This window comes from Castor canadensis, chromosome 8 (genome assembly GCF_047511655.1).
Source record: "Castor canadensis chromosome 8, mCasCan1.hap1v2, whole genome shotgun sequence".
Lineage (NCBI taxonomy): Eukaryota > Metazoa > Chordata > Mammalia > Rodentia > Castoridae > Castor > Castor canadensis.
The window spans coordinates 157147092-157163544 of NC_133393.1; the positions used below are offsets into that span (position 1 = coordinate 157147092).

The 16453-nt window shown below is 53.1% G+C and overlaps 1 protein-coding gene across 3 annotated transcripts in view; it reads left to right on the forward strand.

Moving 5' to 3' along the window:
• Window positions 1-14976, forward strand: part of Tafa5 (TAFA chemokine like family member 5) — a 218502-nt gene extending 203526 nt beyond the window's left edge. For all 3 annotated transcript variants that reach the window (XM_074084727.1, XM_074084728.1, XM_074084726.1), the window contains one exon: window positions 1050-14976. In XM_074084727.1, coding sequence (XP_073940828.1) covers window positions 1050-1121 — 72 coding nt within the window. In that variant the 3' untranslated portion in view covers window positions 1122-14976. The remainder of the gene's footprint in view (window positions 1-1049) is intronic.
• The last annotated feature ends 1477 nt before the right edge of the window (window positions 14977-16453 follow it).

Sequence of the window (16453 nt, forward strand, 5' to 3'; positions counted from 1 at the left end):
GAGGGCTGGTGGGTCTGCAGGCGGCCTGTGGGAGGAAACTTACCCACGAGGATGTGCAGAAACTGCTGGAGGCAAAGCAATAGCTTCTTATTGCATCTCACACAGGGCCGGAAACCACGGGTTTAATTGAAATAAATGAATGAAATAAAAGTCAGAGATGAGGGAGAACGCTGTTAATAATAGCAGAAAACAAAAGATGACCTGAACTGACCTTAGTAAAAAATGGTTGGCACCTATTTAAATAAATACAGAGCCTCACCATGAGGAACTCAGAGAGACTTGAGCAAACAGACAAAAAGGTGCCATGTCACATGTCACACTGGTAAGGTAAGTGGCTAAATGCCAAGAGGTTTCTACTCCTCCAAAAATTAATTTGTAGATCTTCCAAATTGTCCATCAAATTTCCAATGAAATTTTGGAACTTTGCAAATGTTTTTACATTTTATTTCAAGAGTGCCATTGGTATGTGAGAGGACGCTAACAGAAGTCTGGCTCTGGTTCCTTGTCCTGTGCTGCAGACACAGGAAGCTCTAGCTTCCATCCCCAGCACCTAAAAAGGAAAAAGATAGACTTCAGTTTTCAGAATATGCATTCCATTGTGTATTGCTTTTTTCCACCGTCATAAAGTTGAAAGTAGAACCTTCCTAAGTTGGAACAAAGTTAGCAGGCAGTGTCTCATACCTCGTGAAGGAAGAGTGGTGCACAAGCAGGGGTGGCTTGAGCAGGGGTGGGGGCCAGAGAGGTGCTGGGTGCCTGGGAGCTGCTCAGCCCTGGGCTTTGGGGCCTAGCTGGACCTGAGTCCTGATTCTGCCATGTGTCCTCATGAGCACAGCATTGGAAAAGCCTCAGGCATATGATTAAAACCAGGCAAGTGCTTGTTACTGTTGTTTAGAAGCCATGGAATAGACTAGGAGGCCTTGAAGTATGCTCATAATTGTGTTTATAAGAATCGAACGTGGGGTGTAGGTGCAGAAAAATAGGCTTCGTATTCAGAAGAAAATTCAAATTGGATCCTTACCTAGCACTGTGTTCCAAATTAAATTCCCTAGGGATTACAGGATGGGCTACGGCATGATGGATGGAATCTGAGATGGCCAACAGAAAGCAGAGGTGAAAATTAGCCAAGTGTAGACAGACGAAGATGCTGCAAGCCTGAGACGTCAGTGACAGCTGCAGATGCTCCTCTGACACCATGGGCCAGCGCTGCTCTCTGAGAACAGTGAAAATGTCACGGGTGGGACTGTGCTGTGTGCTGAGCCTGCCTGACCTGTTGGGCACCCCAGCTGGGCAGCACAGCACACCACCGTCCCTAGCCTGGGTAAAGATCAAAACTTAGGGGCTTGAGATGTAGCTCAGTGGTAGAGCACCTTCCTAGCATGTACAAGGCTCTAGCTTCCATCCCCAGCACCTAAAAAGGAAGAAGACAGACTTCAGTTTTCACAATATGCATTCCAGTGTGTATTGCTTTTTTCCACCATCCTAAAGTTGAAAGTAGAACCTTCCTAAGTTGGAACGAAGTTAGCAGGCAGCGTCTCATACCTCGTGAAGGAAGAGTGGTGCACAAGGAAGACAGGTGAAGTGTGGGAACAAAGAGAATTCCTAAAATACAAGCGGGATGGATGAGAAAAGTGTGAAGAGTCACCTCCGAGAACAACCTGCCAAAACACAAATGAGGTGCCACTCATTGGTGTTCCTTTGTGACTTGCATTGTTTTCATCTAACTCCCCTTGGAGGCCTCCTGGGGCATGCTAATGTGAACACAAATTTGCCATTCTTTCTGGAAGGTGATCAGGTAGTATGCATCAAGAGAATCAGAAATGCGTGCTCCGCCACTTTGGAAAGCACTTTGGCTGTTGGCTGAACAGATGAACATAAAGTAACTGCCATGTGACATCCTTAGTAAACTCCCCAAGAGGAGTCAAACACGTCCACACAAAATCTTTCTTGCTGTTCATAGCCAGGGAGTGGAAATGGTCCAGATGTTCATCCAGAGACACATGGGCACAGTGACTGCCATCCTGCCCTGCAGTGGTGTATTACTAAGCCATGAAGAGGAATAAGGCACCAACACTTGCACGGGTGAGCCTTGAAAGATGTACTGTGTGGTTCTTCTTCGTGAGATGCTCAGAATAAGCAAACCCTGAGGGATATAGAGCACCCTGGGGTTACCGAGTGCTGACAGGGGAGGCAGGTGACTGCCGACAGGCATGGTGGTTCCTTTGCAGAACAAAGATGTGCTAGTATTGACTATGGCAATGGTGGGGCAGCCCTGTAAATAAAATATGCTTAAAACCATTGTGTTGACATTTTAAGCCAGTGATTCTTATGATATATGAGTTATAGCTCAGTAAAGCTGTGACAGATAGCCAGAAAGGTGTGGCCAGGATCCTGCCAGGTTGGACCCTTCTCTGATTGACAGCAACCACAAATGTCCTGCCTGGCAGGACCAGTGCACCCCTCTGCCTCCCTGTGTCCTACTTACGATGCAGTTCCTGGCCACATGGAGAGATGACTGCTCCACCCCCAAGTGGCTGTGTTCTGAGAGTGACACAAGGACATAGGACATGAGAAAGGTCTGGGAAGGTGTCCAGGGTGATGTGGAACTTCAGAGCACGTTGACCCCAAAGCTTAGCCAGCACCTGACTACGGCAGGCCCTGAGACACCATAGTAGGCCCCTGTGACTCTGGCTCCATTCTCAGGTCCCCTTGAACTTAGGGATGTGTGAGTGTCCATGGTTGTCCTCTGTGATTCTGCCCAGGTCCAGTTCCCAGAGCTGATGGAGGAGGCCCCATGCTTCACAGGATGAGTGTGGGCAAATGACAGGAACTTCACAGCTGTGTCAGGGCTGAGGACAAAGGGGAGGAAACCTGGGGCTACAAAGCTGTGCCCTTCACTTGTCAGGGCTCCTTTGAAAAGCTGTCCAGCTCCCAGGCTATTCCTAGAGCAGAGAAGACTCAGCGAGGTTGAAGGTTGAGCCTGGTCCAAGGATATAAAGCCACCTTACCCAGGCAGTGGGGAGCCTGTGTGCCATGCTGTCTGCAGCAGGGGCAGCAGTGGACCAGGGAGGATGGCTTCTCCATCCTCCCTCCTTCTCCTGTGGCCACACGGGGGGCTGCAGGCTGAAGTCAAAGCAAGGGTTCCCTGAGCTAGGTGTGAAAGGGACAAGGCCTGGAGGAGCCAGAACCCTGCCTCACCATCCCACACCTGCACGTGGCCTCCCCAGGGCCCTTTCCCTGGAGGAAGATGCAGGGGTCAGCCTTCCGGGAATGGGGGCGGTACCCACAACCCCCAGCTCTGTCCCTCCAAGGACCCTCTGCTGTGAATCTGTGAGAAGGGCGCTGTGGGGAGGTGTGTTACACCACCAGCCTCATCCACGACTTTCCACACGATGTGTTTGTTAGGTGAGAAAGGTTGCTGAAGTCAGCAGTGGTGCAGTGATTCCACACCTTAAACATTTGAGATGTACAAAAGCCCAGCTTTTGCTGTGTGTATTTGTTTTCTACTGCTGTATACCAAACTCACAAACTCAGCGATCATTATCACACACGTCTGGTCAGGAGTTGGCACAGCAGCAGGTGGACACACTGGCAGGGAGAGACAGGAGTGATGTGGCCTCTACTCAGGTGAGGTCCTGCCTGGACTCCAAGACAGAGGACAGGGGCTGCAGGCCCACTGCTACATAAACAGGAGGGAGAAGCAAGGATAGGCCCATGGCAGAGGCATGGAAGGTGCTAGAAGCTACTGGGCCAAGAGAGTGCTTGGCCAGGGCGAAGATGCCCATATGGGGTGCAGGCTGAGTCCATAGTTGGTTCCCAACAGCTGGTACAGGAGGAGGCTTCTGGTAGTAAACCAGCAAGTGTAGGCAAGGTCATCTGGGATGTGGGGCACAGTGAGAGAGGCCCAAGGCCACTGGATGTGAAGGGGAGCTGCTTGGCCCTGCACCTTCCACAAAGTGAGCAGCTGTGGGCCCACAAGACCTCCAGCAGGATGAGGATGACTGCTGGAAGACCCACCCATACACACAGGAGTGTAGGCATACCGCATGCCCACACATGTACCTTGATGGCAAATCACTGTCATGTCTGCTCTACCAACAATTTGTAAATCAAGCCACCCCTTGTATTAATTAGGATTGGACAAGGACCCTAGTATTAGTCCTCAAACTACGGCTGTACTGCTTTGTTCTCTGCCCCCAAAAGGAAAAACACAATTTAGAAAAGTCTTGCCTCGATAAAAATAGCAGATTGTGATCCACGACTGTCCAGCACTGCTGAGAGCTCCCCCATGCTGGGGCCCAGCTCCTGAGGTTTCTGGGAACTTCTCCTTGAGAACAGATCCCAGGAAAGATAGCCATGAGCCAAAGAAAGAAATAAGCCATTGTCATTGTGCAGACAAAAATATAACTGTCCCATACTCAATTTAAGACAAGTCCAGGTTATTTTCAAAAAGGAAGTTAGAACATTTAACCCATGAACAGATTCTTACAGCTTGTCAACTTGCTTGAAACAATGAGACTCCAGACTCCAGCTAAGAGGGAATGAGTGCCCCCAAGGCTGTGACACCCCAAACCCCATCTCATTTCTTAACCCTTTGCCTCGTGGCATAGAAGAGCTGTCCAGTCCTTCCCTGGCCTCATGCCTCAAGCCCAGGTTAGGGCACTTTGCTGCCTTCTGCCTGAGAAACAAGTGCATCCAGGTAGTGTCCTTCAGAGCAGCTGAGTGACAGGTGTTACAGCGCTGGACAGGGCTAGGCATTTGTAGCAACTCATTGGGATGCAGAGGTGGTCTGTATCTTGAGCTCCTTACTTAGGTTCACAATGACTGACAGTCACACGCACCTTAAGGCAGGTCTGAGGAGGGGTGCATGGTGCTCAGTCTGTCTCCCTAGACGTATCATTTTTCTCACGTCCTCCTCCAGTCATTGTCTCCCTCTTACGTGTGCCTGTGGTTGCACATACCTGACACAAGTGGCCTCCTTCATTCCCCCTCGGAGGGTCAGTTACTCTGAGCTCTGTGGCCATGGTAAAAGCCCTTGGCCAGCTCTGGTCAGCAGGAGCTCTGGCATTGCAGACCTGCCTCTGCCTCCTTACCAGCAGGAGTCGGCTCAGCGGGGGTTCTGATTAGCCAAAATGTGCTGATTCTGTGAAATCCCTTTGTGCACGTCCTCTGTGCTGGTGTGTGGTCTCTCATCCTCTGCTTGCTCGTCACTGGGCCCGTGAGAGGTTCGCCCAGACCCTCCACCTCCTCGGCCTGAAGAGGGGATGGCTAGGTTTATCTTGGCAGAACAGTGACTGTTAAACAGAAGGCCAAGAGGTGGCTAGGATGGTGTGGCAGGTTGGGGCGAGACCCTGTGTGCTGGCATTCAGCAGGGAGGAGGGACGTGGAAGGTTTAGGCTCCCCCATATACTGGCCAGTCGCCTGCTGTGTGCTTAGGTGCAGAAACCACAGGGACCCACCAGGGACAGGAAGACCCTGTGCCTCCTCCAGGTGACCCACCCCTTTTCTGGAGCTGGTGACAGGAGTTGGTGGAACTGTGTGTGGGGCTCTTGCTGCCTTGTTATGCCATCAACCATGCACAGCCCTTGGACCCAGAGCAGGAAAAAGCCCCAGAGGCAGAGGGGGGCAGAGAGAAGGGGTGGAGGCTGAACTGGGATACCCCAAATCCATCCCCTGGTTCCAGACACAGGGTTCCTGTAGTACCCAAGTTCCAGGCCCATTGGGGAAGCCTCCTGGGGCTGTCATAGCTAAATAGCACAGAGGCTGTGTGGTTCAAGCACAGGAACTCTGGCAGTTCTGGTTGAGAACTCTGAGATCAGGGTGTAGCAGGACCTCTCTTCCTCTGGAGGCTTCAGGGGTGGGTCCTTCCAGCTTCTCTGGCTTCTGGTAGCCCTAGGTAGTCCTTGGCTTCAGGTCACATGGCTCCGGTCTCTGCCTCCATCTTCATGTGGCTTGTTTCTGAATGTCCTCTCTGGATCTCTGTGCTCAGACTTCTCTCCCCTTGTGATTGGCTCAGGGCCCACCATAATCTAGTGTGGCCTCATCTGAACTCCATTACATCTCAACAGGGGACTAACAGTCTACACCTGCTGGAACTCCACAGTAGGGGACAGCCTTCAGGTCAGCCCCTAACTCCAGTGCAGCCACAGAGCCGTGACCGCCTGCAGGGAGCTTGTTCCCAACCAGGGAACCAGCTGCTGTAATACCTGATCTGCCTCCAGCCATGTGAGCACAGAGCATCTCTGCCCAAAGGCAAGAATCTGCCTAGGCTCCTCATGGCACCCTCCTTAGCAGGGAGCTTTGTTTATGAAGATCAATAAATGGATGGATGAATGATTCCACGGGGCAGATCCGTCAGCCATGCCAAGGCCTTCCTTGGAGCCTCTACAGCTGCTAAACATGGCTGTGTCCCTGTGTGCCTTGTCTCCCTTGAGTGATTGCACCCTGTTTTAATTAGTTTCAGGGAGATTTTACTTGCTAATTTTCTGAGTAGTTTTATTTATCAGGGCTGGCATTTGCCAGCCAGGTTGGGGGGGTGCAGACCCAGTGCTGTTCTGTCTCGGAGGCAGAATCAGGGGCCATGCCTGCTTAGTGCTATGGCCTCAGGTCTGGGTTAGTTTCCAGAGCTCAGGTCCTTGGCCGTTAGAAAGGAGCCTGGGATGGCTCTCGGTCCCTGGTCCCTGATGTTTCTCAGGTAGGGTCAGGAGTAAAGAGCACGTGCTGGCTCTTTGGTGTCTGGGTTGGGGGCCACTGCTTACGTCCATTCTCCACTTGCTCAGAGTGAAGCCCAAGTGTGGACAGCATCCCCTCTGGAGGAGAGGTTTCTGGAAGACCATAGGAGGAGCAGATGCTGTGAGCACCCTGGGCACCTGTCCCTGGCACCTTCCTGTAGCTTGGTTTTCTCTGCTGCTGGACCTTGGGGAAATATCTTTGGGGGGGTGCCTACACAAAAGTCCCTCTGCAAACAGAGCCCAGCGTATTAAAGAGGTGTCATACACACCTTGCTGCTCCAAGGGCACAGATCTGCGGCTCCTGGGTGTTTACAAGCCCCTCCCCTACACCTTCTGCTCCATTCCCCTGTGGCCCAGGGAGGGATGGAATGGTTCTGTTGTTTTCCTGGGACCGTGAGTCAGTGAGGGTACCCAGCCACCCTGGGTCAGTCTGCAGGGACTTCAGGTCTGGCTTGTGACCCTGGCGCTTTGCACAGGAAAACATCCTTCTGCTTTGCAGCTGGCCTGTCTGGAAATTTGCCTGCTTGAGAACAGCCATCAAAGTGTGTGCATCGCATTTTCCCACAGCTCGACCTGCGTCTTGACATCTGCAGGAATGACCTGAGGCCCTAGAATTTTCCCCATTTTCAGTATCAGCAAATGCTTGCTACTTTGGAACAGAGCCGCTTCCACCCGTAATGGTCTGTGGGAACATTTGGCATGAGCCTGGTAGATGCTGGTGCAGCCCCATGACCACACAGTGTTTCACTTGATTGTCCCTGAACCCAGAAGCCAGAGCACGACATCTGAAGCACCTCTTGCCACCAGGGAAGCACCACGTGGACAGCTGCACCCTCACCAAGAAGGAGCAGGTTACATGAACTTTTATGGGCGAGCTGCTCCCCATAAAAGTCCCAGGGACAGAGAGTGGCAGCCACAGGTCACTTCTCTGAGCAGGATGCAGCCTCCAGTAGACAATGTGGGACAGGCAGCAGTCCCATGTCCTCACAGAAGAGGTCACAAGGGACGATCAGGACAACTCTCACTGGGAGATAGGCGGGATCCACTCAGGACTGGCCTTCATGTCCCTGGGCCAGCCCCCAGCCAGGCTAGGCTGTCCTACACTTTCTCCTCCAGGCTGGTGGGGGCCTGGAAGCTCCTTTGAATCTTACTCTTAGCCATTTCTTAGCATTGCCTTTCTGCCCTGTGTGAGGACAACTGGAGCTCATCTGGCTGCAGATGCCTGGCTGCAGCCTAATGGCTCCAGGGTGTCCACATGGCCCAGCTAGACCTTTTAGGAGCTGTTACGCTGGTCAAGGAGCCCAGGACCCTCTGCCTGGTGATCCCTCAGGAACTGACACCTGGACCCTGGAGACAGTGGCCTTACTCCAACTGCTACAGGATGGGGACGGTGGACATGCTTACACGAGGTGGGTGGAGCCCAGCTTGGCTGGAAGGCTGGGTCCTCACCACCTGCCTAGAGGAGCAGTGGGGATGGAGAGACCCTAGAACATCAGGCAGGGCATAGGCCTTAAACTCTCAGCAGAGAGCCACAGAGTATCCAATGTGAAGACCCCAAAGCACCCAGTGGGGTGGAGAACCCAGACCTCAGGAGCTGTCCTTCCCAACCCAGGAGCTGCTTGCCTGGTGCCGGCATATCAGATCCCATCAAGCTCATGAAGTGTGGATGTGTTTAGATCTGGGGGAAGAAACTGAGGCACAGAGAAGAGAAATCCAGGTAGTAACCAGATGTGCGGAGAGTAATCAGTGGAACAGCGTTAGGCCTACTTCTGCCTTGGGAAGAAGGGGCTAGCTTTGGCCCCACCTGGGTGGCAGGGTAGCCCAGCTTGTTCAAGAACAGAGCAGGAGGGACCTCATTGTGCATCCCCAGCAGACTGGGAAAGCCTGCAGAGGGGCAGGCAGGCAAGGTCCTGGCCCTTGGGACCTGGTCTTCCAGGGACTTAATGTCAAGGATCCTAATAAGCCAGCAGGAAACAGGGTGGGGAGCGGACCCCCTGCGCACACAGGACTGCCTCTCAGCCCTGCATCCCTGACTTCTCAGCCCTGCCCTGACATTGTTTTGCTTCTGAGACACCAGAACAGACTGGCCTGGCCAGGCTGGCCCCTAAGGATGCAGACTTGAACACTTCAGGACATTTGTCAGGATGGCTGGAACAAGCAGGGCTCAGCCCATGTCTTTAAGATTTTATTGAGAGGTTAAAAGTACAGCCAGTCTGTGTTCTGTGAACCTGGGTTGGGGAGGAGGCTGAGCTCCATGTTGTAAACTGGTTGTATCCCTCCTGGGGAGAGTCCCAGAGAAGAAATGAGATTACAGACACGATGGGCTGCTGCAGGGAGGTTCTTGCTTCTCCCTGAGAGCATTGTCCCTCACCCCACACTCTGTTGAGGAGGGTGTGGGGTCTTTGCACTGACTCCATTTTCATCTCTTGCTGTTTGCTGGAACCTTCCATATGAGGCTTTCAGCTCAGCATAGCCTGTTCTACAGCAGACTTGTCCTGACCTCCATGTCAAGTGCGCATTGTAACGAGGAGAATAGAACTTCTTGCGTGTGGATGGGAAGATTGTACTTACACAGATTTTACTAGTGTCTAAGTGCAAGTCAGATCCTGTTGTCCACCTCAGAGAGCAAGAGCAAGTAAAACGACCCCGTGGACACTGTCAGGTCAGGGAAGTGCCTGAGCCGCACACTTTAAGGTCAGTCACATCCACCTGGATACGGCACATTGTGATCTGTTGCTCACAACAGGAAGGCATGTGTCAGCCAAACTGCTTTTGCGACGTGGTGTGAGTGAGTGAGCCGCTGTGGGTCAGTAGTCCTGAGTGATGGGTGACTTTACCCTCGGGGCCATGCTGACCAGTGCTGGTGGCCGAGCCAGGTAGTCCACAGATGTACTGGATGCAGTCCCATTGCCTCGGACTGGAGATAATTAAACACTCATGGTCTCAGCAGATGGGGGCTTAGGGCCAGCACCCTTCCCAGGTCAGGGCAAAGCAAGAAGTCCCACAGAACTTGAAACCCAGGTTTCCATCTCTGAGAGCTGAGAGAGTAGCCTGGGCCTGGCCACAGAGCACGAGGAATCCCGAAAGAGCTGGAGCAATACTCCTTCATTGCAAAGGCTGAGTTGTGGGGCTCATCTCACCTTGTACAGGCTGCTGACCCCAAGCTTCAGTTCCTGATCAAGTACTGGGTGGCAATGCCACCACCACTGAGCAGATGAGCATCGTTCCCAGAGCAGTGGCCAGCACACAGCAGAGCTTGGCACGCATAGCTGCCACACTGGACATGGAGATGACCCCTCTGCCCTGAGGGAACCCACAGGCTTGGGAATCTCATGTCTATAGAAACATCTTCCACCACCGCTGATTGAGAGATGGGTCAGACCTGCAGGAGCAGATGCTCAGAAGTGCCCATATCAGGGTGAGCTTGGGACCCTCAACCGTGATGGGGTCCCAGGATAGTGTCCTGACCAAGCTCACCTCAAGAGCCAAGTCCTGAGGCCCAGAACCCTCTTGGGGCCAGGCAGGCAGAGACATAATGACAGGAAGCCTAGGCCAGGGAGAGAGGCCATGGTAGGCAGGACCCTTGGGCACCTGCAGATAGGGGGTCTGTCCTGGGCCCCAGCTGCACCAGTGAACTGAGGGGTGTACAGGTCCGGGTTGGGCAGCCACGGTAGTCAGAACTTTATCTTAGCATTCGCAAGCTGTCCTGAGCGTGGGGCAGATGAGAAGCAAGGTGCCATCAAGCCTAGTGGCTGGCCCTACTCTGCCATAAGAATGTGGGAATATCCTATTTGTGGAGGCCTGAGGTCAGCTGTGTGGAACCCAGGGTGGGGGAGCAGCCCACCAGGTGGAACCAGGAGGTCCTCTAGGTGAGCCTTGGGGTCTGGCTGGCTGTCCTCGGGATGCTCTAATGTGACAGAAGTGACTGTTGTCAAGGGAACGAGATGAGCCAGGAACATCGTGGAGATAAGGCCTGTGTTCTGATGGGGCACCACACCACGGCTCAGCGGGGTTGAAGACTCACCCCTGACTTCCTTGAGCTGTGACATCTCCAGGCCAGGCTCTGGACGCCACAGGGCCAGGAATCTTCACAGCCATGGGACCTCCACCCCAGTGTGCTTCAGTCACAGGCCCCAATCTGAAACTACTTCTCCTGGGCCCAGCAAACTGCTGATTTCTGCCCAAATGCCCTCATCTTGCTTCCCTGCCAGGCCTTGCTGTCCTGAGGAGTCATAGGTCTGACCACCTGGGCTGCTTCCTCATGGGAAGGGCCAGGGGACCAGTGGATGGCCACCGCCATTGGACAATCAGCAGGTGACAATGGTAGAGCTTTCTAGGAGTGATAAACAATGTCTGTGAACCCACTTTGCTGTGGACCGCCTCTCTTCCTTGGCCTCTTCCCACCTTGTCCTCTCCTAGCATAGTCTCTGGACATCAGGGTCCTCATCCACTGCCTGGGGTTCAGGAGGATCTGGGTGGTGTGGAGTCCAGGCCTGTCAGTCTGTGTGAGCCCAGCCCTGGCCGGCCAGCTGTGGCCTCCCCCCATCTTGACTCTCAGTCCTTCCTGCCACAGTCCAGATAGAAGGACACTACATTGCCCTGTGCTCAATCCCACACATCTTGGGCTCAAAGGCAAGTTCCTCTGTCCAGTCTGGGTGGGACATTTGCTCATGCCCCAACCTGAGAAGCTGTATCTTGCAGCAAGCTTATCCAACTCTCTGCTTGGCAGACAGCAACATGGCTGGGACCTGTGGCCACTGCCCGTGTGTGGAGAGCAGATAATGAAAAGCCTATGAGAACTTGATGTAAGCAAGGCGAGATGCAGCTTAATTGCTTTCATCTGTAGGCCGAGATAGGCACAGCCCTGGCCACACACAGAAAAAGCAGAACAGCTGCGTGTCCTAAGTTTGTGTTCAGAGCAGCGGAATGCAGGTTTCTCCTGTTACAGTGTCACGCCCCTCCTGAGAGCCTCTGCTCCACCCTGTCTGCCGCTGTTTATAAAAGGCCCTGAAGGAGGAAGGGGGGGTTTTGCTTTTACTTTGGAATTTTGCTCTGGAGGTGTTTTGGGCTTTGGCTTTTTGGTGTGGGAAGCTTTTGGAAGGGAAAAGAATTATTGAAGGGAAAAGAATGGCTAAAGAGGGGTTGATAGAAAGTCTGCACCGAGAACTTTAACACAGGCCTTAGGAAAGCAAAGCCAAAGAAAGAACTTTAACATAGGCTTTGGAAGCTAAAGAAAAGCCAAAGAGAACATGGGACAGTGCAAGATAGAGGAGGAGACTTTGCAAGTCTGAGCACCGAGGCTTTAGGAAAGCTAAAGAGAGAATACTAAAGAAAAGCTGCAAGCCTGGGGGCAAAAGACTTCAAGAGCGATTAGGCTAAAGATAAGCTAAGAGAAAACAAGGGACAGTACAAGCCTAAGGAAAGAGGTTTTAAGGAAGACTTTAGAAGCAAGGCTTTAAAGAGCTGCAGGGAGTAAGACCTTAAAGAATAAAGATAGAGAAAAGAAGCAATGAGGGTTGGGCATCTCCACCCGAGTGCCCAACACACCTGACCCCACTTTCTGTCTGTCTGTCTATCCTATGTCTTTTCTGAATCTCCAGTTAAGCCCAGTTAGGTTCAGTAATAATCAGGAGTGAGAGAGAAAGCTTGATCTAACAAGGGAAGGAGCGAGAAAACAGCGCCCCCTCCACCCATGTACCTGGTTACTATCCCTCCCCTGGACACCAGGAGCGAAAAGAGCCAGATGCTCAGGTGGGGACAGAGGTATGAGGCTGGGATGAATGGGTAAGGGGTGAGCCCCGATGTGGATGAGGATTTGGGGTCCTGGTGGGGTGAGGTAGGTAACCAGCCCTGGGCATGTCTGGTTAGAAACTGACACTAGTTGGTCCGCTGAAGTCAGCTAAATGGACAGGCCCATGACACACAGATTGTAAACTGCCAGGGGTGGTGACCGTGACAGTGAGCGACACATGGAGGCACAGACACTTGGAACTGTAGAAGCAGGGTCACCAGTAAATCTTTGGTTCATGGCCACCTAGGCTGCCCTCTTGCATCCAGGACTGACTTTGGAAATCAATCACAGATCCCAGGAAGGGATTTGGTGCCCTTGTTAACATGGCAGCAGTGCAAACCTATTTGCTCTCCTGGGTACTTGTCCAGCATCCCACCTTATGGTAGCTTCAAAGGGGACTGGACAGGTACACGGGAGTTCAACCTGTGCAGCTGCACTGGGCCCCTGTTCTAAAGGCCCATGCTTGGGATTCAGCTCTACTGTAGCCATTCTGAAATGCTCAGTGTTTGAATGAGGGCCTTTGGATTTGCATGTCACATGGAGCCCTATCCTTCCTGAACCATTCTAGTAGCCCCTTCAAGATGCTAAGGGTGAAAGACACTGTAATCACACGCCAAACTTGCCTTCACATGGTGGTATCAGAAATGCCCCCTCTGTCCCTGGAATGCTACCCTAAGGGGCAACACTTGGTAGCTGGTGAAGCCTGGGGCACTCTGTGTCCAACTTGGATGGACAAAGAAATAAGCTGGATTTCTGCAAATCAGGAGAGCTAAGTGTCACTGTGCCAAGTCAATGTCAGTCTCTCCCTGCCCCCAGGAGGTCCTGGCATCACTCCAGGTCCCCAGGCTCTCTTCAGGGGGATGCTTTCCTGGGAACCACAGTGTCCCCTCATCACACCTGAGGGCAGGGAGATGGAGCTGGTGGTGCTACTGTGGTCACAGGATATTCCACAAGGATTTAGAATCAAGAGTTGAAGAAACTATTGCTGTAAGGAACCACCAGCGTAGATGTTTGGTGAGGCAGCAAAGCTGGTGATGCAAACGAAAACGGTCCTGTTTCCAACATGACATAAGCAAAGCAAAAGCTAGACCATGCTGGAAAACAGGTCTGCGATGACTACGGGGGGGCACTTGCAGACAACCCCGCATAGATGTACACGGAACTATATGACACATCCTCAACCCAACTGGCAAGAAAGACAAAACTCAGTCCGACTCCCCAATAAAGAACAGGAACGACTTAGAAAGCTCAGAGGCACACGTGGAAGATGGTTCTCTCTGTTTCTCACAACAGTGAAGAGGAGCTACAGAAAAGGCTGCTTCGCCCCATGAAATTCAAGATCTTAAATCAAAATGCCCTGTCCTGGGGAGGGCACTGGCTGAGGAAGGGCCAGCCAATTGGTGGAAACCCACGGTGCTGGGGCCCTTGTGGCCGTCAGCCTGCTTTTAGGGAGCAAAGACCCAAACAGCTACTGCCAGGGCACAGGAAATACAGTGACGAGCTACCCAAACCTCAGCCCTGTTTCTCACATCAGGTGTGCAACTTCTAACCACCATGGGAAACACTAAGGATGTACTCTGCAATAAGATGCAATTGCGTCTGCAAAACTCCTCAAAGTCAGGAGCTAGCAGCTGAGGTCAGGCAACTGACCTGGGGACAAAGGAGACCACACAACTGGCCAGGGATGAGGAAAGAAAGGGCACATTGGGACTGCGTGATGGCTGAATGGTGGCTCCCAAAGGTGATGACCACCCAGAACTGTGGGCACACCTTATGTGGAATTACTGTCTTTGAAGATACAAAGAGGTTCGAGAGCTGAAGATGCAGTAGGTCCTAAATCCAATGACAAGTGACTTCTGGGAGATGAGGGGCAAAGGCAGCGAGGAAGCCATGTGAGTATGGAGGCTGAGATTGGGGGATGGGGATAGGGCTTAGCTGTAGCCACCAGCAATGAGAAGGCCCTGGGCAGCCCCCACTCTCCAGCCCAAGGCTGGCCAGCCCTGCCCGTCCGATCTCAGACTTCTGCCCACAACTGTACACTGAATTGCTGTGCTTAGACCACCTGTGTGTGCTCACTTCACTGTTTGTGACAGACCTGGAGGAGCCTGGCATGGAGTGACGGGTGGGGTGGCTAGAAGCCCTTGGCTCACATGTCCCCATGGGCCTGGCTCAGGTATGACCCCACCCACTGGTGAGCAGGGACGCACAGTGTGGCAGAGGGTAGGGGCTAGCGGCCAGCTGGAGAGCTCCAGTGAGCTTCTGAAAGGAGGGACCACAGCCAGCCAGGCCACAAGAGGCAGGACTTTGGATGGGGGAGAAGAGTGGCACACAGAATAGAGTGTGGCCAGCCTAGGGCAGAGCCCCTCCCCATAAAAGGGACAGCCTCACAAAGCTGGGGACTGGACCAGTGGAAGGGATGCAGGAGCCAAGGGCAGTGCTTGAGCTGGGGAGTGGTTGAGTGACAGTGGGGAGGGTGGGAGCCAAAGAGTGGGGTGGGGGTGGGGTGCTGCACAGATGGAGTCTCTGTCCTTTGCTAGCAAGTGCAGAAACAGTTGCTGCAGAACGTGATGGGGATCAGCCCCCGAATGGGTTTAGGGCACAGAGTGAGTGCTTGATAATTAAACCAATATGTTTTCCTTACAAGCAGATGCTGCCGAATAACGAATGTGTCTGGTCTCAGTTGCTGCCTATCTTAAGCGTTCAGCTGTCCCCCACACCCTGACAAAACGTTCTGCAGGAGCAGACTGGCGGGTTCAATGTGGGGCCTGTGGCAAGCCTAGGGTTTGGTCAGGGTGGGTAGCAACCTCCCTCTGCCTTCCCTGCCTGGTCCTCTCCTCAGGCCAGCCCCACAGTGGCTGCTCCCAGGGACACAATGTGAAGATTAGGATCTGAGGCAGGCTGTGCTGGCCCTGAGGAAATCAGGCAGTTCTGAAGAAGGGGGATGGGGGTTCCCATCCCACTGAGGACCAGCCCTCATCTGGAACTCAGGGTCGATCTGGCACCTCCAGCACCTTCATTAAGATGCTCGGTGTCCCCAGGTGAAGACAAGGAACAGAGCAGTGTTCCTCAACTTGGGCCCTGGGGTGTGTTCCACATGCAGCCTTTACCACAGCGAAAGCATGCCTGATGGGCAGACGTCTCGGGTGTCCACATGGCCTTGACTCCAGGGCCTCAAGGACACCCAAGAGCTCTTACTTAAGATGTGATTTTGACCCCAGAGCCTCCTCCCCAGAACCTGGGACCCTGTCTAGATGACTTTTGTACCCTTTGTGACCCAAATATGTTCCCCTGGGTTGACTGAACCACAGGACGAGCCAGCAAGCTGACTGCGCTCTGCAGACATAGCTGTGCAGTGGGCATATGGCCTCTGTAGTCCCTCTGCAGCCCCCTATACTGTGTGGCCTGCAGAGAACACACAGGGACCTTGTGGCTCATACCAGCGGTGTCCATTCTGAGGGTCTGGCCACATTGGGATATTGCATGATCTGGAATTTGGGTGTCCCAAGCCCAGACTTACTAGAGTGGCAGCAGACCTCAGATTCAGAGCCAGGGTGCTGGCGCCTCATCATCCTCCAGTGCCATTATGGAGCCTTTGCTGTGTGCACAGGGCTGTGCAGGGCACTCTTGGAGAAACAGGAGGAGGTAGACCCAGCGCCAGCCAGCATGGGGCAGATAAGGTCTGCAGGTGCAGCACAGAGGGCTGCCTCCCTCCCTAGACACAGGCAGAGTGGAGCATGGGCAGGGCACTGTCAGCCAAGTGTCCCTTTGTCTTGCAACATCAGGGCCTGGCATCCTGGTCTACCTCTTCCAGAAGCTCTGCCTGCCTGGTGTCTGTGTTCAGTGGACTGTCAGGGTGGACAGCCCTCCATGGCCCTGGGTGGGTCTCTAGGAGGCTAACTGCTCTCTTCTCTCTGCCCCTCAGGTCTCCTGACAA